Raw genomic sequence first — 24,029 nt, 5'->3', positions numbered from 1 at the left:
ATACTCACCCGGCTTCTATCTTCCGGCTCTGCGAGGAGGACGGCGACGCGGCTCCGGGACGATCGGCGAGGGTGAGACCTGCGTTCCGTTCCCTCTGGAGCTAATGGTGTCCAGTAGCCTAAGAAACAGAGCCTAACATTAAAGTAGGTCTGTTTCTCTCTCCTCAGTCCCTCAATGCAGGGAGTCTGTTGCCAGCAGGCTCCCTGAAAATAAAAAAACCTAACAAAATTACTTTTTCAGGAAACTCAGGAGAGCTCCCTGTAATGCACCCAGTCTCCTCTGGGCACAGTATCAAACTGAGGTCTGGAGGAGGGGCAGAGAGGGAGGAGCCAGTGCACACCCATACCTAAAGTTCTTTTTTAGTGCCCATGTCTCCTGCGGAGCCAGTCTATCCCCATGGTCCTTACGGAGTCCCCAGCATCCTCTAGGACGTAAGAGAAATGAGGTAAATGCATAGTCATACCACAGGTTTTACCTAGCAGACAAGGACATTTACAGTATACTTTTTTAAATTGTCTGATGATCATTAATTATTACTCACCCGTTTCTTTTCATTTTCAAAGTTTGTAAGAGCGGATCGCATGCTGTCATTACTGTCATACAGAGACTTGTTGGCTTCACTGCAAAAGTAAAACACAAAACATACATCAAGCCTTGTGGTCTTACAGGGACAAATTCAAACTATGAGCAAGTATGCTCAGCGACATATGGAACGTAATGTATATCGGTGATCAGAGTATCATATGGAGGATAGATTTTTACACCTAGTGTAGACATGGCCGTAAGCCATAACATTTGGATGTCACTGTCGCATAGATACCCCTTTAACGTTTATTGTATGGATTACTATATTGGATCTACAGTGTTGCTACAACTGTGCCCAAAGAACAAATTCCCTTTTCTATTATGCTAAATATGCAGTGTGATGTAATCCAACAGGCAGACCACAAACATGGCTTACTTATATTAACAGCGTTTTTCACTTGTACAAACTAACCTAACATTAGCCCTAATTGCCCTAATAAACCTTTCAAAGTTTGGTTTTGCCTTGTAAATGATAACTGCTTTAAAATTACGGCCATTCTCTGCCATCCTGCACCTCTTGGAAACTTGGACCCTCTTACATATACCCCTTTGTGTCTGTGTGAGTTATGGATGTTGGTCTGTAAAGTAAATAAACACAAAAAAAAGTCTGTGTATTGTCATGTCTGTCTAAAGGTGCATACACACGGTGAGATCCTTGCTATGCCCGATTTGGACTATGCGATTTCCCTTGAACTGCCCCAGAGTCCAGAAGTACCGATATTGACTATCTGTACTTTCGATTTTGACTATGTACTGTATGATTTTGACTAAGTTCCAATTTTGACTATACTTTGTACTATATAGTCAAGATTGACTTGCCTGCACAGTCTATCTAGCCTTGTGATACCGACCCCACGGAGTGCGCATTGGGATCAGTGGCTAACAACCTGCGATTTGCACTAACTTTCCTTTCGATCTGACTATAGTCAAAATCGAAAGGAGAAATCTCCCCGCGTGTACTCACCTTTACTTGTAACAAAATAAAAACACACCTTTAACTCACAATCTTTTATTCTTTTATTATCATATGGCTATTTATTAATTTGATTTAAAAAAAAAAAAAGTACAAGAACCATTAAAAAGAAAAACAAAAAGTAAAAATTAAGAATGTGTTCTACTTACTTAAGTATCTGGATTTGGCTGCTGTAAGCTCTGCTTTCATCGATCATGGCCTTCAGCATCTCTTTTTCTCTGTATTACATGGAGGACAGAGTGAAAATGTGATCAGGCATGTGCTCCTATTTTCTAACGCTCAATAGATTGATCAAATCTAACTGGCTACTACAGGTTACTGTAGATGTGCTCATTGTAGCCCCCAGTTTTTGTGGTTAATGATCTCTGCCCTGCCAAGTCAGGAGCAAACAATTAATTGATTAGGAAATGCCCATCTCATCCCTCACTGTGAATGGTGCATCAGCTGATCGGCATAGTCATTCTTCAGCTTGTCCAGTTCAGTCTGTAGTAGTGAAATGTTGGTCTGGGTCTCTAGTACGTTTTGTTTCAAGTGTTCATTTTCCTTTAAAAGAAAGAAAAGAAAAAAAAAACCAATGCAATAAAATGCATACAAACACGTCAGTGCCCTCGGAATACACAAATTTCTAAATGAGGACAATAAAACAATTATTACTAGATTTCCAAACACAATAGACATGACAATGTTACGGTGCTCTAGAAAGTGTATTACGAAGCTAAAGCAGTGTTAGTAGCATTTATATACATATGTTGAGCCGAGCCTGAGCTGGAGTCGATGAAGCCGCGCCTGTGGCTTATGCTAATTCCGTGAGTGGTGTTTAAAATACGGAGACGTAAATACGTAAGCCGCTTGCAGCATCTTACGGCAGCGTCACTCTCTGTGCGTCTGTAGATGCACTGTCCCAACTTGCACCAGTCCAATTGCCTCCGGTGTGAGAGGTTGTGTGTCTTTAGATGCACTGTCAGTGACCCGCCTGTGTTTGATTAGCCACCCCGTTACCTCCCAGGAACACCCACTAAAAACCACACTCCCAGCATTGAAATTTGTCCTGCATCTTGGTGCGGTAACAACTGGGACTCATGCACAGTGATTCAGGTACACGCGCACTACTTCAAACATGGGCCAACTGAATGAATATCGGCATAATGTACAACTCAGAATCAGGCCCATTAGATCAGAATTACACAACTGTGGATACACAACTGGATGATACAACCCGTGTAACGCTACAAAAAGCTATAGTGGCTGATACTAGTTTGTCACAAAATGATCAGAAACTACTTAATTAAAAAAACTATATATATATATATATATATATATATATATATATATATATATATATATATATATATATATCATAGCCAGTGCTGTACCCATGTCAGGATGTGTAGCTGTGCAACGGCAGAATACTCCTTTGTTTTAGTTTAATTCTTTGTAAGCATCACCATCATTGCGCATTTACATATGCCGTGTGTAACAGACGCAAACATTCAGTCTACTAACAGGTGTATATGCTAGCTACTACAGGTCTGCAAGAGCCACATTTGCGTGAGCATGCCCTGCACTCAGTCTGCAATTGCATGGCCCCTATTCTCCAAGGGTAAGGAGGTGCGAGAGTCAGCTATATGGTAGTCTGCACTGGCACATATGCATGCTCTCTCTTTTTGAACAAATGCGGTGCAAGTTTGCGCAGTTGTTGCTACACAAACTGTCGTGTATTAGCCGTCAGGTCCATAATGTGCAAAACAATCTGGTCCCAGTCTTGAATTAACTTATGGAGTAAGTTTTGGACTGCAGTGGGGGAGGGGGAAGATGCATTGAAAAGGCACATACATGCCGCTAAAGCTGCTTCTGCTTACCTCTTACAGAGACAAGGCTGGAAGCAATAATGCAAAATGCATTAGCAACTCGGACTCCAGAGTGGAGAGAGAACTCCCTCTCCGGGAATCTCAGCAATTCTGGTAGCGCATCAGCCCACTGCTTATGTTCTAAGTCAGGGATGGGGAACCTTTGGCCTCCAGCTGTTGTAGAACTACACATCCCAGCATGCCCTGCAACCGTTTTAGCATGATCCAATAGCAAAACTGTAGCAAGGCATGCTGGGATGTGTAATTCAATAACAGCTGGAGGTCCAAAGGTTCCCCATCTCTGTTCTAAGTTATACCTAATGGACAGCTCCAATGCACACGCAAGATGGCACAAAAACACAGATCTCATGTGCAGACGGATGCTACCGCTGGACGCTAGGTAATCCTGCAGATATGTGAAAAAATAGTAAGCCACAAAAGTGAGCTTATTGTTTTTAAGTAAGTGTTACCATCATACCATTGCCACAGAACTGTAAGGCTACGGCAATATCGGCACATGTAGTGATTTAGGGGGTCATTCAGAGTTGATCGCTCACTAGCAGTTTTTAGCAGCCGTGCAAACGCTATGCCGCCGCCCACTGGGAGTGTATGTTAGCTTAGCAGAAGTGCGAACGAATGTATCGCAGAGCGCATGCAAAAATTGTGTGTGTAGTTTCAGAGTACCTCAAAACCTACTCAGCGCTTGCGATCACTTCAGCCTATTCAGTTCCGGATTTGACGTCACACACCCGCCCAGCCGCGCCTGTATTTTTCTGGCACGCCTGCGTTTTCCCAAACACTCCCTTAAAACGGTCAGTTGACACCCAGAAACGCTCACTTCAAGTCAATCACTCTGCAGCAGCCAGTGCGACTGAAATGCATCGCTAGATCCTGTGCAAAACTACATCGTTCGTTGTGCCCGTACGTTGTGCGTGCGCATTGCGCCGCATGTGCAGAACTGCCATTTTTTAGCCTGATCGCTGCGCACAAATGCAGCTAGCGACCAACTCGGAATGACCCCCATAGCACTGGATCAAGCACATTTAGCAGAGATCAACTGGTCATACATCTCCCTCCAATGTTTTAGACAAGAAATAAAATACAAAATAGGACGGCTTTGTTTTTATTTGCGGACTTCTAAACGTATCCTTTTATTAACACTCTGGCTCAAATCCAAACTGTGTAATGTAGTTAAACATGTCTTGATAAATAGCTGGTATTTACAGAAACGTATGCTTTGTAAGTACCTTCAGACAGATCCTTTCACACGTTCAGTGTGTGAAACAAAGTAAACAATACACAGAGCTGAAACGTGCAGCGATTAAACAGAGGCAGCCTGTCTCGCGCAGTACATTTTAGTAATTATGGCTATTATACTCGTTTATAACTGCTGCATTTAATTAGTTCCACTACAGTATGTCCTGACAGCTGGCAGCATGAGCGACACTCGCAACATTGCCACAATTGTGCCCTGAGATTCTAATCACACACAGTATACATATACAGTACTTGGTAGAGACAGAGCCATGCATAATGCCATAAGGTACATGTATATTTCTGAAAACGTGTGGAGCAGGGTAAAAAGCAGGGCAGTAGGACTTCCCTGTGCTGAATAGACATGCTGTGATTGAGAGCTAGGGGGTAAAAAGCAATGCCGATCTTCGGCACACAAAAATATTTAAGGATACACATCTGATATATATCTGTATATGCACTATGGGGGTCATTCAGAGTTGTTCGCTCGGTAAAAATCTTCGCATCGCAGCGATTTCCCGCTTAATGCGCAATGTCCGCACTGCGACTGCGCCAAGTAAATTTGCTATGCACTTAGGAATTTTACTCACGGCATTTTCATCGTTCTGGCGATCGTAATGTGATTGACAGGAAATGGGTGTTACTGGGCGGAAACAGGCCGTTTTATGGGCGTGTGGGAAAAAACGCTACCGTTTCCGGAAAAAACGCAGGAGTGGCTGGAGAAACGGGGGAGTGTCTGGGCGAACGCTGGGTGTGTTTGTGACGTCAAACCAGGAACGACAAGCACTGAAATGATCGCAGATGCCGAGTAAGTCTGGAGCTACTCAGAAACTGCTAAGAGGTGTGTAATTGCAATATTGCGAATACATCGTTCGCAATTTTAAGATGCTAAGATTCACTCCCAGTAGGCGGCGGCTTAGCATGAGCAAATCTGCTAAAATCCACTTGCGAGCGAACAACTCGGAATGACCCCCTATATCTGTATATGCAAAGCTAATTCTGCTAGGTAATGCAAATTGAAACATTATTGCATAGTATGTGATTCTGAAGTACTTTTTTCTAGTTTTGAATGATATAGGCCCAGTTTAATCTTTGTTGAATGCCTGGTTGTTTTTTTTTAAGGTAATCTATTGCCTGGCATTTGAGAGGGTGGGGTGTGGCTACAGATTGCAATTATTGGTTTCACTTGTAGTAGTCCTCTATTTAAGTTCAATGGTGTAGGCCAGAGGTTCTCAAACTCGGTCCTCGGGGGCCCACACAGTGCATGTTTTGCAGGTCTCCTCACAGAATCACAAGTGAAATAATTAGCTCCACCTGTGGACCTTTTAAAATGTGTCAGTGAGTAATTAATACACCTGTGCACCTGCTGGGTTACCTGCAAAACATGCACTGTGTGGGCCCACGAGGACCAAGTTTGAGAACCTCTGGTGTAGGCTGTGCAAAGCTGTTTGGCTGTGCATTTATTTTCGAAGCGTGCATTTTTATCAAAGCGTGATAAAATTGACACATAGCAGCGTTCCATCAGCGTTCATTCGAAGTGAAACAGAAAGAATACAGAAGCACACCAATCTAACAAAACAAAGAAAACAGAGGAACTAATAACAAATGTGAGTCACTTACTCTTCAGATCACTCACCTCCAGATTGTTGCATCTGATTAAATAGCACGGAACTACCTTACTTGGACATTTCATAAACCATCCATTTCACCAACAAATGCTTGTATCTGTATTATTGTAATTTTGTTTTTAATGCACAGCTGCACCAATGCAATCTTACCTACAAACACTTAAAATATCTAACAATTACCATTGCTTCTTACACCTCACAATCTTTTCATTTCTTATGGTCCAAATACATTTCAACACCCACTTTATCTACGCTTCTGATTCATTTCATACTAAATCTACACCCATTGAACAGACACTCCTTCCACTTTCCCTCAACCTATCTACCTACTAAACACTATGTCAAGGCTTTCTTATACTCCCCACATCACTAGTGTCTACCTAATCATGTGTCTTTATCTTTCCACCCTAGTCTCCTACACCTCCTCCTCCCTCCCCACCTCTCTGTATTCTTTACCCTCTTTTCCTGTTACCCCACTTTCACTCACGTCTGCCCCATGGTCCTGCTACCCCACAACTCAGCCCTGCTCCCATCCCTCCCTTCCCTGTCACCTCCCCACACCCCCATCCACATCACACTGAACTCCCTCCCTGCCCACCTCCTGCAGTCTCCCCTCCTAGCTCAGGCACTCGCACCATCACCACTCTCTCATTATCCCTGCCCTCAAAGTTAATCTCTCCTCATCGCTACAGCGACCCTGATAATCTCATTCACAACTCTCCCACAAACTCATACCCCCTATCCTGTGCCCTCTGGAGTGCCAGATCTGTTTGTAACAAACTGGTCCCCACTCATGACCTTTTCATTTCCAACTCCCTACACCTACTAGCCATTACTGAAACTTGGATTATGCCCTCTGACACTACTTCTCCTGCTGCTCTCTCTGCTGGGGGCCTCACAGTCACTCACACTCCCCGACCTGGGGGTCGCCATGGGGGTGGTGTTGGGGTCCTTTTACCTTCTAGTTACTCCTACCAACTCATACCTCCAGAACCATCCCTTACATGCTCTACATTTGAGGTCCATACTATACGCCTCTTCCAACCAGTCCATCTTAGAGTAGCTGTTATTTACCGCCCCCCTGGCGTTGCTTCCACATTCATCGACAACTTTGCTTCCTGGCTTCCTCACTGCCTCTCTTCTGACATTCCCTCCATTATCCTAGGTGATTTCAACATCCCTATTGACATCACCACACAATCCCCTGCCTCTAAACTCCTTAACCTCACCTCTTCACTTGGTTTCTCCCAGTGGACCTCCTCACCCTCCCATGTCAATGGGAACTCACTGGATCTGGTCTTCACTCACCGCTGTGATATTTCTGATTTTTCCAATTCCCCATTTCCCCTCTCTGACCACCACCTGCTTTCCTTTAAACTCTCTCTCTCAACTTACCCATCTCTACCTCCCAAGGCTACCATCACTAAGCGTAACATTGAGGCTATTGACACCACATTCCTTTCCTCCCTGTTTGACTCACTTCTCTCTCCTATTCTCTCTCTCATGCCCTGAACAAGCCACTTCCATATACAATGCATCCCTTACTTCTGCTCTTGACTCTGTTGCTCCACCAACCACTATTCATCCTCACAAATTACCACCTCAACCCTAGCACACCAAATGCACCAGATATCTGCAAAAATGCTCACGTACTGCTGAGCGACACTAGAGGAAATCATGCTCTAAGGCGGACTTCCTCCATTTCAAACTTATGCTCTCATCCTTCAGTGCTGCCCTTTCTCTTGCTAAACAGTCATACTTCAAGAACCTCATCTCCTCCCAGTCTTCCAACCCCCGGTGCCTCTCTGCCACTCTCAACTCACTCCTCAGCCCACCTCCACCTCGTCTCCCTCCCTCACTCTCTGCTCTTGACTTTGCCACTTACTTCACATCCAAAATTGACTCCATACGTAAGGACATCACATCACACCAGACCATCAGTAACCAGCTCTCTCCCATCCCTTACCACTCCTCCCCATCCCTCCCACCAACTCTGACCTCTTTCTCCCATGCATCTGGAGAGGAAGTCATGGCCCTCATTCGTTCCTGTCCCCTCACCACCTCCCCACTTGACCCTATCCCCTCCCGCCTCCTCCGCTACCTCTCTCCTTCTGCTTGTTCCCATCTTTCCCACCTTCTCAATCTCTCCCTCTCATCAGGCACTGTCCCCTCTGCCTTCAAACATGCACTCATCTCTCCTATTCTTAAAAAACCTACTCTTGATCCAAACACTCTCTCCAACTACCGACTCTCTCCTTCCTTTTGCCTCCAAACTCCTTCAACGTATTGTCTACAACCGCCTTACTTCCTTTCTTTCCTCACACTCACTGCTTGCCCAATTCCAGTCTGGCTTCCGTCTTCTCCACTCCACTGAAACTGCCCTTACAAAAGTATGCAATGACCTCCATGCTGCTAAATCTAAGGGACACTACTCTCTACTTATTCTACTTGATCACTCTGCTGCTTTTGACACTGTGGACCATTCTCTCCTACTGCAAATCCTTCACTCCATTGGTCTGCGTGACACTGCCCTCTCTTGGTTGTCTTCCTACCTCTCTGACCGTTCATTCTCTGTCTCCTCACATGACTCCACCTCCCCCTCACTTCCACTAACTGTAGGTGTACCCCAAGGTTCTGTCCTTGGTCCTCTTCTCTCTCTATACGTCCTTACTAGGTAAGCTCATCATTTCTTTTGGTTTCCAATATCATCTCTATGCTGATTACACCCAAATCTATCTTTCCTCCCCAGACCGCTCCCCTGCTCTCCTCACTCGTATCTCCAACTGTCTCTCTGCTACCTCTTCCTGGATGTCCCAGCGCTTTCTTAAACTTAACATGTCTAAGACCGAGCTGATCATCTTCCCTCCTTCCCGCATAACCTCACCTCCTACAATCTCATTATCTATTGATGGCACTACTATCTCCTCTAGCCCCCAAGTGCGCTGTCTTGGAGTAATCCTCGACTCCTCCCTCTCCTTCAAACCAACCATTCAGCACCTCTCACAAACCTGCCGTTTTAATCTAAAAAATATTTCCAGGATCAGACCCTCTCTGACCCAGAATGCTACTAAGACTCTTATCCACTCACTGGTCAACTCCTGACTGGACTACTGTAATCTCCTCCTGACAAACACCTCTCTCCACTCCAATCTATCCTCAACGCTGCTGCCCGGCTCATTTTCCTCACCAAACGAACTACGTCTACCTCTCCTCTCTTACTAGACCTTCACTGGCTCCCCTTCCCTTTCAGAACCCATTTCAAGCTTCTCACACTTGCTTACAAAGCCCTCACCCACTCCTCTCCCATCTACATCTCTGATCTTATCTCCCTTTACACTCCCACCCTTCCTCTTCGTTCTGCTAATGCACGACGACTATCCTGACTACGGATTACTTCCTCCCACTCCTACCTCCAAGATTTTTCACGTGCTGCTCCACTTCTCTGGAATTCCCTACCTCTCCCCCTCCGACTCTCCACCTCTCTACAAAACTTCAAACGGGCTCTTAAGACCAACTTCTTCAACAAACCCAGCCAAATCTCATCCTAACCCTCTGTTCCACGTTCTCTATGTTCCCCATCTGTGTCACCCCTGTCTGTCTACCCCTCCCCTTTAGACTGTAAGCTCTCACGAGCAGGGCCCTCTTCCCTCATGTGCTTATCCTTTGTCTTACTTTAATAATCTTCAACTCTACCACATCCAGCAGTCTTCTGCCACCTGATACTTATTCCAGTGTCATCTGCTGATGTAACAGTTCATTTACGCTGTACTTGTCCTATACTGTCATCAACTGTAAGTTGCTGTTTTCCGGTTTGATTATTTATGTTTGATTTTTTATGTACTCTAATTGGGCGCTGCGGAACCCTTGTGGCGCCATATAAAGAATAATAATATTAATAATAATAATATAGAGACCCTTGTCTACAGTGTTTAGAAGCAGGAAGAGCTAAGATGTCTTGCACACATACTGTATATACTGCATAAATCACAGAAGAAAATCCCATCTTAATGGCTCGCCGGCCCTGGTACTCTATTACATAAGTCTTGAAAACAAAACCATAATTTGGCACTAAAGGATTCCTTAGGTGCCAAATAGTCCTGATAAACTATACACTCTTGAAATCCTATTGGAGCAGATGTATTAAGCCTGGAGAAGTGATAAAGCAGTGATAAGTGCAAGGTGATAACGCACCAATCAATCAGCGCCTGTCATTTTTCAAACCTATAATGATTGGCTGGTGCATTATCACTTGCTACTTATCACTGCTTTATCACTTCTCCATGCTTAATAAGTAGAAAGTGATAATGCACCAGCCAATCATTATGGGTTTGAAAAAATAAGAATTTACTTACCGATAATTCTATTTCTCGTAGTCCGTAGTGGATGCTGGGGACTCCGTCAGGACCATGGGGAATAGCGGCTCCGCAGGAGACAGGGCACAAAAGTAAAAGCTTTAGGATCAGGTGGTGTGCACTGGCTCCTCCCCCTATGACCCTCCTCCAAGCCTCAGTTAGGATACTGTGCCCGGACGAGCGTACACAATAAGGAAGGATTTTGAATCCCGGGTAAGACTCATACCAGCCACACCAATCACACTGTACAACCTGTGATCTGAACCCAGTTAACAGCATGATAACAGCGGAGCCTCTGAAAAGATGGCTCACAACAGTAATAACCCGATTTTTGTAACAATAACTATGTACAAGTATTGCAGACAATCCGCACTTGGGATGGGCGCCCAGCATCCACTACGGACTACGAGAAATAGAATTATCGGTAAGTAAATTCTTATTTTCTCTGACGTCCTAAGTGGATGCTGGGGACTCCGTCAGGACCATGGGGATTATACCAAAGCTCCCAAACGGGCGGGAGAGTGCGGATGACTCTGCAGAACCGAGTGAGAGAACTCCAGGTCCTCCTCAGCCAGGGTGTGCCCCTGACCAAGTAGCAGCTCGGCAAAGTTGTAAAGCCGAGACCCCTCGGGCAGCCGCCCAAGATGAGCCCACCTTCCTTGTGGAATGGGCATTTACATATTTTGGCTGTGGCAGGCCTGCCACAGAATGTGCAAGCTGAATTGTACTACACATCCAACTAGCAATCATCTGCTTAGAAGCAAGAGCACCCAGTTTGTTGGGTGCATACAGGATAACAGCAAGTCAGTTTTCCTGACTCCAGCCGTCCTGGAAACCTATATTTTCAGGGCCCTGACAACATCTAGCAACTTGGAGTCCTCCAAGTCCCTAGTAGCCGCAGGTACCACAATAAGCTGGTTCAGGTGAAACGCTGACACCACCTTAGGGAGAAACTGGGGACGAGTCCGCAGCTCTGCCCTGTCCGAATGGACAATCAGATATGGGCTTTTGTGAGACAAAGCCGCCAATTCTGACACTCGCCTGGCCGAGGCCAGGGCCAACATCATGGTCACTTTCCATGTGAGATATTTCAAATCCACAGATTTGAGCGGTTTAAACCAATGTGATTTGAGGAATCCCAGAACTACGTTGAGATCCCACAGTGCCACTGGAGGCACAAAAGGGGGTTGTATATGCAGTACTCCCTTGACAAACTTCTGGACTTCAGGAACTGAAGCCAATTCTTTCTGGAAGAAAATCGACAGGGCCGAAATTTGAACCTTAATGGACCCCAATTTGAGGCCCATAGACACTCCTGTTTGCAGGAAATGCAGGAATCGACCGAGTTGAAATTTCTTCGTGGGGCCTTCCTGGCCTCACACCACGCAACATAGTTTCGCCACATGTGGTGATAATGTTGTGCGATCACCTCCTTCCTGGCTTTGACCAGGGTAGGAATGACCTCTTCCGGAATGCCTTTTTCCCTTAGGATCCGGCGTTCAACCGCCATGCCGTCAAACGCAGCCGCGGTAAGTCTTGGAACAGACATGGTACTTGCTGAAGCAAGTCCCTTCTTAGCGGCAGAGGCCATGAGTCCTCTGTGAGCATCTCTTGAAGTTCCGGGTACCAAGTCCTTCTTGGCCAATCCGGAGCCACGGGTATAGTTCTTACTCCTCTACGTCTTATAATTCTCAGTACCTTAGGTATGAGAAGCAGAGGAGGGAACACATACACCGACTGGTACACCCACGGTGTTACCAGAACGTCCACAGCTATTGCCTGAGGGTCTCTTGACCTGGCGCAATACCTGTCCAGTTTTTTGTTCAGGCGGGACGCCATCATGTCCACCTTTGGTCTTTCCCAACGGTTCACAATCATGTGGAAGACTTCCCGATGAAGTCCCCACTCTCCCGGGTGGAGGTCGTGCTGAGGAAGTCTGCTTCCCAGTTGTCCACTCCCGGAATGAACACTGCTATCACATGATTTTCCGCCCAGCGAAGAATCCTTGCAGTTTCTGCCATTGCCCTCCTGCTTCTTGTGCCGCCCTGTCTGTTTACGTGGGCGACTGCCGTGATGTTGTCCCACTGGATCAATACCGGCTGACCTTGAAGCAGAGGTCTTGCTAAGCTTAGAGCATTGTAAATTACTCTTAGCTCCAGTATATTTATGTGGAGAGAAGTCTCCAGACTTGATCACACTCCCTGGAAATTTTTTCCTTTCAGGCTGGCATCCGTGGTTGGAGACAGGGTTATCCGCTGATGCATCTGAAGATGCGATCCGGACCATTTTTCCAGCAGATCCCACTGAAAAGTTCTTGCGTGAAATCTGCCGAATGGAATCGCTTCGTAAGAAGCCACCATTTTTCCCAGGACCCTTGTGCAATGATGCACTGACACTTTTCCTGGTTTTAGGAGGTTCCTGACTAGCTCGGATAACTCCCTGGCTTTCTCCTCCGGGAGAAACACCTTTTTCTGGACTGTGTCCAGAATCATCCCTAGGAACAGCAGACGTGTCGTCGGAGACAGCTGCGATTTTGGAATATTTAGAATCCACCCGTGCGGTCGTAGAACTACTTGAGATAGTGCTACTCCGACCTCCAACTGTTCTCTGGACCTTGCCCTTATCAGGAGATCGTCCAAGTAAGGGATAATTAAGACGCCTTTTCTTTGAAGAAGAATCATCATTTCGGCCATTACCTTGGTAAAGACCCGGGGTGCCGTGGACAATCCAAACGGCAGCGTCTGAAACTGATAGTGACAGTTTTGTACCACGAACCTGAGGTACCCTTGGTGAGAAGGGCAAATTGGGACATGGAGGTAAGCATCCTTGATGTCCAGGGACACCATATAGTCCCCTTCTTCCTGGTTCGCTATCACTGCTCCGAGTGACTCCATCTCGATTTGAACCTTTGTATGTAAATGTTCAAATATTTCAGATTTAGAATAGGTCTCACCGAGCCGTCTGGCTTCAGTACCACAATATAGTGTGGAATAATACCCCTTTCCTTGTTGTAGGAGGGGTACTTTGATTATCACCTGCTGGGAATACAGCTTGTGAATTGTTTCCAATACTGCCTCCCTGTCGGAGGGAGACGTTGGTAAAGCAGACTTCAGGAACCTGCGAGGGGGAGACGTCTCGAATTTCTAATCTGTACCCCTGGGATCCTACTTGTAGGATCCAGGGGTCCACTTGCGAGTGAGCCCACTGCGCGCTGAAACTCTTGAGACGACCCCCCATCGCACCTGAGTCCGCTTGTACGGCCCCAGCGTCATGCTGAGGACTTGGCAAAAGCGGTGGGGGGCTTCTGTTCCTGGGAATGGGCTGCCTGCTGCAGTCTTCTTCCCTTTCCTCTATCCCTGGGCAGATATGACTGGCCTTTTGCCTGCTTGCCCTTATGGGGACGAAAGGACTGAGGCTGAAAAGACGGTGTCTTTTTCTGCTGAGATGTGACTTGGGGTAAAAAAGGTGGATTTTCCAGCTGTTGCCGTGGCCACCAGGTCCGATGGACCGACCCCAAATAACTCCTCCCCTTTATACGGCAATACTTCCATGTGCCGTTTGGAATCTGCATCACCTGACCACTGTCGTGTCCATAAACATCTTCTGGCAGATATGGACATCGCACTTACTCTTGATGCCAGAGTGCAAATATCCCTCTGTGCATCTCGCATATATAGAAATGCATCCTTTAAATGCTCTATAGTCAATAAAATACTGTCCCTGTCAAGGGTATCAATATTTTCAGTCAGGGAATCCGACCAAGCCACCCCAGCGCTGCACATCCAGGCTGAGGCGATCGCTGGTCGCAGTATAACACCAGTATGTGTGTATATACTTTTTAGGATATTTTCCAGCCTCCTATCAGCTGGCTCTTTGAGGGCGGCCGTATCTGGAGACGGTAACGCCACTTGGTTTGATAAGCGTGTGAGCGCCTTATCCACCCTAAGGGGTGTTTCCCAACGCGCCCTAACTTCTGGCGGGAAAGGGTATAACGCCAATAATTTTCTATCGGGGGAAACCCACGCATCATCACACACTTCATTTAATTTATCTGATTCAGGAAAAACTACAGGTAGTTTTTTCACACCCCAGATAATACCCTCTTTTGTGGTACTTGTAGTATCAGAAATATGTAACACCTCCTTCATTGCCCTTAACATGTAACGTGTGGCCCAAATGGAAAATACGTTTGTTTCTTCACCGTCGACACTGGAGTCAGTGTCCGTGTCGACCGACTGAGGTAAATGGGCGTTTTAAAGCCCCTGACGGTGTTTGAGACGCCTGGACAGGTACTAATTGGTTTGCCGGCCGTCTCATGTCGACAACCGACCTTGCAGCGTGTTGACATTATCACGTAATTCCCTAAATAAGCCATCCATTCCAGTGTCGACTCCCTAGAGAGTGACATCACCATTACAGGCAATTGCTCCGCCTCCTCACCAACATCGTCCTCATACATGTCGACACACACGTACCGACACACAGCACACACACAGGGAATGCTCTGATAGAGGACAGGACCCCACTAGCCCTTTGGGGAGACAGAGGGAGAGTTTGCCAGCACACACCAAAACGCTATATTATACAGGGACAACCTTATATAAGTGTTTTCCCTTATAGCATCTTAATATATAATAATATCGCCAAATAAGTGCCCCCCCTCTCTGTTTTAACCCTGTTTCTGTAGTGCAGTGCAGGGGAGAGCCTGGGAGCCTTCCTAGCAGCGGAGCGGTGTAGGAAAATGGCGCTGTGTGCTGAGGAGAATAGGCCCCGCCCCCTTTTCGGCGGGCTTCTTCTCCCGTTTTTCTGACAACCTGGCAGGGGTTAAATACATCCATATAGCCCCAGGGGCTATATGTGATGTATTTTTAGCCAGCATAGGTACTTTCATTGCTGCCCAGGGCGCCCCCCCAAGCGCCCTGCACCCTCAGTGACCGTTGGTGTGAAGTGTGCTGAGAGCAATGGCGCACAGCTGCAGTGCTGTGCGCTACCTCATGAAGACTGAGAAGTCTTCAGCCGCCGATTTCTGGACCTCTTCTCTCTTCAGCATCTGCAAGGGGGTCGGCGGCGCGGCTCCGGTGACCCATCCAGGCTGTACCTGTGATCGTCCCTCTGGAGCTAGTGTCCAGTAGCCTAAGAAGCCAATCCATCCTGCACGCAGGTGAGTTCACTTCTTCTCCCCTAAGTCCCTCGTTGCAGTGAGCCTGTTGCCAGCAGGACTCACTGAAAATAAAAAACCTAACAAAACTTTTACTCTAAGCAGCTCTTTAGGAGAGCCACCTAGATTGCACCCTTCTCGGCCGGGCACAAAAACCTAACTGAGGCTTGGAGGAGGGTCATAGGGGGAGGAGCCAGTGCACACCACCTGATCCTAAAGCTTTTACTTTGTGCCCTGTCTCCTGCGGAGCCGCTATTCCCCATGGTCCTGACGGAGTCCCCAGTATCCACTTAGGACGTCAGAGAAATGACAGTTAGGAGCTGATTGACCGATGCGTTATCACCTTGCACTTATCACTTCTCCTGGCTTACTACATCTGCCCCATTGAAACAGAACGTTACTAGTGACTTACAGAAAATCACATATGCCCCTCAGTATATAATAGTAAACAGAAAGGAAAGAGCTCATTCTTGCCCACTATGTGAATGGGAGGCAGTCAACTGACCGCCTGTCGGGATCCCGGCGGTCAGGATACAGACGCCAGAATCCCAACACCAGCTGAAATACCGGCGGTCATTGTCCTGACTACCGGCTGGTTACCCCTCTTGGGTGGTGGTCCACACCACCACCCGGAGGAAATAGAAACCAGTGGCGATCTTCGGTTGCCACCGGGCAAGAAGTGCGGCGAGCGCAGTGAGCTTGCAAGGGGACATGCTGCGCTTACCGCTGGATCCCGGCTGTCGGGCTCCCGGTGTTTGTCTCCCGACTGCCAGGATCTCGTACTGATCCCATGTGAACAGTGTTGCAGCCAAGGAATGCATTGTTAGTAGTGGCAAGAATCCTGCCAGCTGTGTCACTAGCCTGGTGAAGGGTATGGCACGTCTCACTGCTCCGGGCCAACTATTGCTCAGCTGCCGGACGACATATTTCTGTTAAATTGAGTCTATAATGGATTTGTTCGATGGGTCACTTCAGGCAAAATGGGCCCCTGAGTCTTGTAACAGAGCACAGTACAAACTGTGTATACCATATAAACTATTGACACACATTTACAATTGGGGATATGGTTTATTGGTGCTCATCCTGCTGCAGAGACCCTTAAGACATATTCTGTGATCTCACTTTCCATCTATCAGACATTGTTCACACAAATCACTGCAAGCATCTGTTCAGACAGTTACCTGAGAAAGGTCAAATATTTGGTTTTTCAGTTTAGTACTTTCTTCTTTGGATTCCTGAGCCTTGCGTTTATCTTGGTTCTTCATGAGGAAAAAACACAAAAAACAAACAATGGCAGATATTTAAGAGGATTCTAGAATTCAATGTGTAAAGAATTTGTTTTACTATTCAGAGAAACAGGGTAGATGTTTGGACCAGAGTTTGGCTACAGTCTATGAAATGTACATGTCTGTAAGATTACATTACTTGGTTTGGCATTGGATACAAGAGGAAAGTAATCAATAATAACTCTCTGCAATGGTGATTTTCAGGGGGTAATTGGTCTGTAGTCATTTGTAGAGTCATTTGAAACATCCTCTCTGGGGTCAATACAATTAGGAGAGTTTGTGAAAGGCAGTTTGTTTCATGACCCTCACATACGTTGCACAAATGTGCACACCCGAGAAAGGATAGATCCAATCAGAAATGCCAATTTACGGTTGCACAACTTTTCTAGAAAATGGGACCTGGTAGAGTGCATGAAAAGTGTGAAAACCACCCTGGACCTCCAAAAAAGTGCCAACTGAGATAGGAGGACAATATAAAAGGCTGTTCGGAGCCATAAATAATGTGCTGGAGACTTTTAAAAGGTGTCAAAGAAAATGATTTTAGTATTGTTCATTAATGGTTGAAACAGTAGCGTGTTTCATCACATTAAGAACTTTACAGCATACTGGGGTACAGAAAAAAAAAAAAGAGTGTTATAGTAGACTTACCATGGTTAACACTCTTTCTGTGAGGTACATTGGTTCCACAGGAAAACATCAGGATATAGAGTGGATCTTGATCCAGAGGCACCAACAGGCTAAAGCTTTAGGCTGTCCCAGGATGCATTGGGGTCTCCTCTATAAACCACTGGAGCAGTGGCGTAACTAAAAAATTTTCTCCCCCAAGCCAAAAAATTCTCTTGCGCACCCCCCCCCCCCCCCCTTATAATTGTCGTAAAGTGGTGAATCTGCGAGTGCCGAAAAAAGGGGTGTGACCTTGCGGGAATGGGCGTGGCTTTGCATAAAGGGGCGTGGCATTGCAGGAAAAGACTACCTTATACCCCAATTTTGCAACCTGCACGCCCAGACGTTGGCCACCACAGGAAAAAAAATTATCCTGATTCATGCCCCTTACATTATTTGTCATTTTTAATCCGTATAGTAATGCCCAGTATACATTATGACACATACTGCAATAGCCCTTAGACATTATGCCACACATAATAATGCCCATGACACAATATGCCACACACCATAATGCCCCCGACACATTATGCCACACACCGTAATGCCCCTGACACATTATGACAGGCATCGCAATGTCCGTGATACATTATGCCACACACTGCAATGCCCCTGATACATTATAGCACAATGCCCGTGATATAGTATACCACACACCGTAATGCCTGTGACACATATCGCAATGCCTGTTATACCCTATGCCATACCGCAATGCCCGTTATACATTATGCCACACACTGCAAAGCCCCCGAGACATTATACCACAATGCCCATGATATAGTATGCCACACACTGTAATGTCTGTGACACATTATGACACACCGCAATGTCCGTTATACATTATGCCACACACCGCAATGCCCATTACACATTAAATCCTACAGTAAGGCTTCTAATTACTTTTAAATTACCTGCTCGTTGACAGAGGTTTCATGCTCTTGGTTCCATGCACGGTGCCGGGGGTTTCATGCACAGGGTGTCGTGCTCGTTGCCAGGGGTTTCATGCGGTAGGTGTTATGCTTGTTGCCAGAGGTATCATGTGCTGGGTTTCAAGCTTGTTGCCAGGGGGTAATGTTCGTTGCCAGGGGTTTCATGCACTGGGTGTCATGCTCATTCCTAGGGGGTAATGCTTGTTGCCAGGGATTTTATGAGCTGGGTGTTGTGCTTGTAACCAGGGGGTAATGCTTGTTGCTAGGGCTGTGCTCCCAGTGCCACATATGCCCCCAGTGCCAAATATGCCCCCCCAAGTGCTAGGTACACATATACCCCCAGTGCCAAATATGCCCTCCCAAGTGCTAGGTACACATATACCCCCAGTGCCAAATATGCCCTCCCCGCCCCAGAGCCAGGTACACATACACCCCGCAGTGCCAAATATGCTCCCCTCGTGCCAAATATGCCCCCCCACAGTGCAATTATGCCCCCCCAGTGCCAACTATGCCCCCACCCAGTGCCAAATATGCCTCACCAAGTGCCAAATATGCTCGCCCCCCCCTCCCTCCAGTGCCAAATATGCCTCACCAAGTGCCAAATATGCTTCGCCCCCCCCCCCCCTCCGTGCCAGGTACAAGACCCCTCTCCGGGCTCCCCCGCTGCTATGCTGGGAAGGAGGGACACGGAGGGCACAGCGTGCGCCTCTCCTGTGACCCTCCTTCGTCTCCGGCGTCAGCGGCATGTCTGTTTAATGACCTGGTAGAGTGCATTAAAAGTGTGAAAACCACCCTGGACCTCCAAAAAAGTGCCAACTGAGATAGGAGGACAATATAAAAGGCTATTCGGAGCCATAAATAAAGTGCTGGAGACTTTTAAAAGGTGTCAAAGGGATGATTTTAGTATTGTTCATTAATGGTTGAAACAGTAGCGTGCTTCATCACATTAAGAACTTTACAGCATACTGGGGTACAGAGAAAAAGGAGTGTTATACCGGAACCATCGACAACACATAGATCAACAGTGATCGTACATCAGCAAATGTAACATCGACAACATCACTACATCGACAAACATAAGATCGACAGGGACATTCACCTCCTTTGCTATGAAGCCCCTCAAAAGTTCTGGTGCAACCAATTACCTTTAGAAGTCACATAATTAGTGAAATGAAGTCCACCTGTGTGCAATCTAAGTGTCACATGATCTGTCAGTATAAACACACCTTTTCTGACAGGCCCCAGAGGCTGCAACACCACTAAGCAAGAGGCATCACAACATGAAGACCAAGAAGCTCTCCAAACAAGTCAGGGACAAAGTTGTTGAGAAATACAAGTCAGTATTGGGTTATAAAAAAAAAAAAAAAAATCTTTAATGATCCTCCGGAGCACCATCAAGTCCATCATCTTAAAATGGAAAGAACAAGTACCACAACAAACCTGCCAAGAGAGGGCCGGCTACCAAAACTCACAGACCGGGCAAGGAGGGCATTAATCAGAGAGGCAGCACAGAGACCAAAAGTTAACCCTGAAGGAGCTGCAGAGTTCCACAGCAGAGACTGATGTATTTGCGCATGTGACCACAATAAGCCGTACACTCCATAGAGCTGGGGTTTATGGAAGAGTGGCCAGAAAAAAAGCCATTACTTAGTGTTAAAAATAAGAAGGCATGTTTTGAGTTTGCCAAAAGGCATGTGGACGACTCCCCAAATTTATGGAAGAAAGTGCTCTGGTCAGATGAGACTAAAATTGAACTTTTCGGCCACCAAACGCTATGTCTGGCGCAAACCCAACACATCCCATCACCCCAAGAACACCATCCCCTGCTGTGGGGATATTTTTTAGCAGCAGGCACTGGGAAACTATTTCGAGTCGAGGGAAAGATGGATGGTGCTAAATACAGGGATATTCTTGAGCAAAACCTGTTTCAGTCTACCTGTGAATTGAGACTGGGACGGAGGTTCACCTTCCAGCAGGACAATGACCCGAAGCATACTGGTAAAGCAACACTCGAGTGGTTTAAGGGGAAACATTTAAATGTGTTGGAATGGCCTAGTGAAAGCCCAGATCTCAATCCAATTGAGAATCTGTGGTCAGAATGGAAGATTGCTGTTCACAAGCGGATACCATCCAACATGAAGGAGCTGGAGCAGTTTTGCCTTGAGGAATGGACAAAAATCCCATTGGCAACATGTGGCAAGCTCATAGAGACTTATCCAAAGCAACTTGCAGCTGTAATTGCCGCAAAAGGTGGTTCTACAAAAGTACTGACTTCATGGGGGTGAATAGTTATGCACGCTGAAGTTTTCTGTTATTTTGTCCTATTTGTTGTTTGCTTCACAATAAAAAAATAAAAAAAATCTTCAAAGTTGTAGGCATGTTCTGTGAATGAAATAATGCAAACCTTCAAACAATCCATTTTAATTCCAGGTTGTGAGGCAACAAAACATGAAAAATGCAAGGGGGGGGGGGGGGGGTGAATACTTTAGCAAAGCACTGTATATCTATATCACAGCACGTCCTAGATCGGAGGTATATATTAGAATCCTCGTACAATATATTCTATAAAAGGTACGCTTTTTCTTAACTAACGCTGTCTGTATAAAGACATGCAGAATACTCAAGTGTTTGTAAAGTCACAACACGGTATACAGACGACTTTACAAAGGAGATCTTGCCCTGCAGTCCCTCCACAACTATGGTCAGAAGATGGCGCCCAGCGTCTCAGTCAGGGAGTGAGGAATAGTGAGGCAGCACCAGGGCGGTAAAATCTGTTCAGAGATGGCGCCCTGGGCCGGGGGAGTGGCTACAGGTCAAGTGCCACCTCCCCTATGCTTGACTTCCACCCCGCGTACTGTGAGTCTTATTAAATGGGGTGTTAGCACACCCGACCTGTACTCCGACGCCCCAGTGGTCTGGTGGGATCCCTGCTCGGAGACAGTGTCCACGCCAGCGCCACGACCCATCTCCCTAGGTCATGAACGGAACGCGATTTAATGGCAGGCCCCACCTGGGGAACCCTCTTCCCTCCTCCCCGTTGCAGCCACGCAAACCAGGAGAGCGTCTGCGACCGTGTGCCTAAGCCAGAGTGTCTCCACCCCAAGCACCCGGGAACTGAGCCACGGGAGTATGCAACGGCGCTTGGGAGATGATGGAGCTACAGTGCTGACGTGTCACCCTGACATACAGCGCTGACAGCCCAGAGAAGAAATCTTCTTAGAAGCTTTTTCAGGGCTGCCCAGTGCAGCCCTCCTGTAAGGTGACCTGCTGCTGCAGGCACCAACTCGAAACTGAGCTCCAGTGTCTGAAGGTGGGGTTTATAGAGGAGGCCCCAATGCATCCTGGGACAGCCTAAAGCTTTACCCTGTTGGTGCCTCTGGATCAAGATCCACTCTACACCCCAATGTTTTCCTGTGGAAACCAATGTATCTTGCTGCAGAAATATCTGTATAGTAATGTTACAGTATTTTTATACAAGTTTGCAAACATTTCTATAAACACTTACCTCAAAAACCCCTCTCCCATTGAAACAACACCTCCATGTCCCTGTTCCACATCATTTACACCTCCACGTCCCTGTCCCACATCATTTACACCTCAACGTCCCTGTTCCACAACATTTATACCTCCACGTCCCTGTCCCACATCATTTGCGCCCCACGTCCCTGCCCCACATCATTTACACCCCACGTCCCTGTCCCTCATAATTTATTCCCCCACCCGTCCCACATCATTTACACCCCCATATACTTGTCCCACATCATTTACACCCTCACATCTATATCTCACCTCATTTACACCCAGACGTCTCTGTCCCACCTCATTTACACCCCGATATCCCTGTCCCACCTCATTTACACCCAGACGTCCCTGTCCCACCTCATTTACACCCCGACGTCCCTGTCCCACCTCATTTACACCCCGACGTCCCTGTCCCACATCATTTACACCCCGACGTCCCTGTCCCACATCATTTACACCCCGACGTCCCTGTCCCACCTCATTTACACCCGACGTCCCTGTCCCACCTCATTTACACCCGACGTCCCTGTCCCACCTCATTTACACCCGACGTCCCTGTCCCACCTCATTTACACCCCGACATCCCTGTCCCACCTCATTTACACCCCGACATCCCTGTCCCACCTCATTTACACCCCGACATCCCTGTCCCACCTCATTTACACCCCGACATCCCGGTCCCACATCATTTACACCCCAATGTCCCTGTCCCACATCATTCACACGCCAATGTCTCTGTCCCACATCATTCACACGCCAATGTCAATGTAAGGCAATGTAAATGGCTTCAAAGAGCAGATCCACTACACGTCAAGCAGAGTGCTGCTGTCTGTCCGATCATCAGTGTGTCAGACTACTGTTCCATCCCTCAGGAATTCTGTAGGAGTACTGTAGAATTTGCCCATATATGGAGGTTGTGAAAACACAGCGGCTGATTTTGAACAACAAGAGCAAGCAACTGTGCCCATTGGCAAACCCATATTGTGCTGTTTTGAGAGTTAGATGTGAGAGGGGCGTATCCAAACTCAACTTTTTAATTGCAGTGTAAATTAAGATATATATTGCAATTGTGTGTTTTTCACACAGGGTAAGTGTTGGCTGCTTCTGGGCTACATGTAGACGCAACCAGCATTACCATGCATGAAGAATAATAAATGTGTTGCACTGTAGCATGGTTTATCCAGCTGCAAAGTTACTTTCTGTTTTTGCTTTGCTACCGGACTCAGAAGCAACCCTGTATTGTGTAACTGAAGTCCAATCCTCAGGGCCTCCCTGTTCCCTCCTCCCATTTCATCACCTGAAAGTCTGTGATTGCACCTTATCAGTAAAATGAAGATGGCTGAAATTAGGCCATTGGAAGTTGCCCAAATGTAATAGGATCTGACTTGTTCCTCTAGCAATTGTAAAGCACAACGGAATATGCTGCGCTATATAAGAAACGGTTAATAAAATAATAATAGAATAAAATAATCTAGCGTAATTTAATCAGATAGATTTAAAGCGCCAATTAGCATTAAGGCAAGACCAGGTTGTTATTCTTTAAAAGTAATTGCTGCTTTAAATCTAGGAGCTATATCACTGGAATCACGCTGGGACCAGCAGATTCATATATAACAGGGGTGGGGAACCTCAGGCCCGCGGGCCGTATAAGGCTCGCAGAGCCACTTGATCCGGCCCGGCCAGGCTTACCTAACCGAGGGAGATGCCGGGTGCCTGCTGAGATTTTGTTACTAACGGGTGCCCGGCTTCTGCCCCTCAGCTGCAGCCGGAGGCAAGAGCTCACTCCTGAGCTCCGGCTCTGTCAGTGTGTGCGTGCAGCTGTGCGGTGCTAT

At 46.7% G+C, this 24,029-nt stretch overlaps 1 protein-coding gene across 1 annotated transcript in view; it reads right to left on the bottom strand.

Moving 5' to 3' along the window:
• The window catches only part of LOC134931961 (ras and EF-hand domain-containing protein-like), a 94,645-nt gene that overhangs the window by 30,613 nt on the left and 40,003 nt on the right, over positions 1-24,029 (bottom strand). Inside the window, exons 5-8 of the mRNA XM_063925871.1 lie at positions 16,979-17,056; positions 1,986-2,101; positions 1,708-1,776; positions 542-620 (exon numbers count right to left, since the gene is read on the bottom strand). Coding sequence (XP_063781941.1) covers positions 542-620; positions 1,708-1,776; positions 1,986-2,101; positions 16,979-17,056 — 342 coding nt within the window. The remainder of the gene's footprint in view (positions 1-541; positions 621-1,707; positions 1,777-1,985; positions 2,102-16,978; positions 17,057-24,029) is intronic.

The sequence above is a fragment of the Pseudophryne corroboree genome, chromosome 6 (genome assembly GCF_028390025.1).
Source record: "Pseudophryne corroboree isolate aPseCor3 chromosome 6, aPseCor3.hap2, whole genome shotgun sequence".
NCBI classification, from domain to species: domain Eukaryota; kingdom Metazoa; phylum Chordata; class Amphibia; order Anura; family Myobatrachidae; genus Pseudophryne; species Pseudophryne corroboree.
The sequence above is the reverse complement of the archived record's forward strand: the minus strand, read 5'-3'. Positions and strand labels throughout refer to the sequence as shown.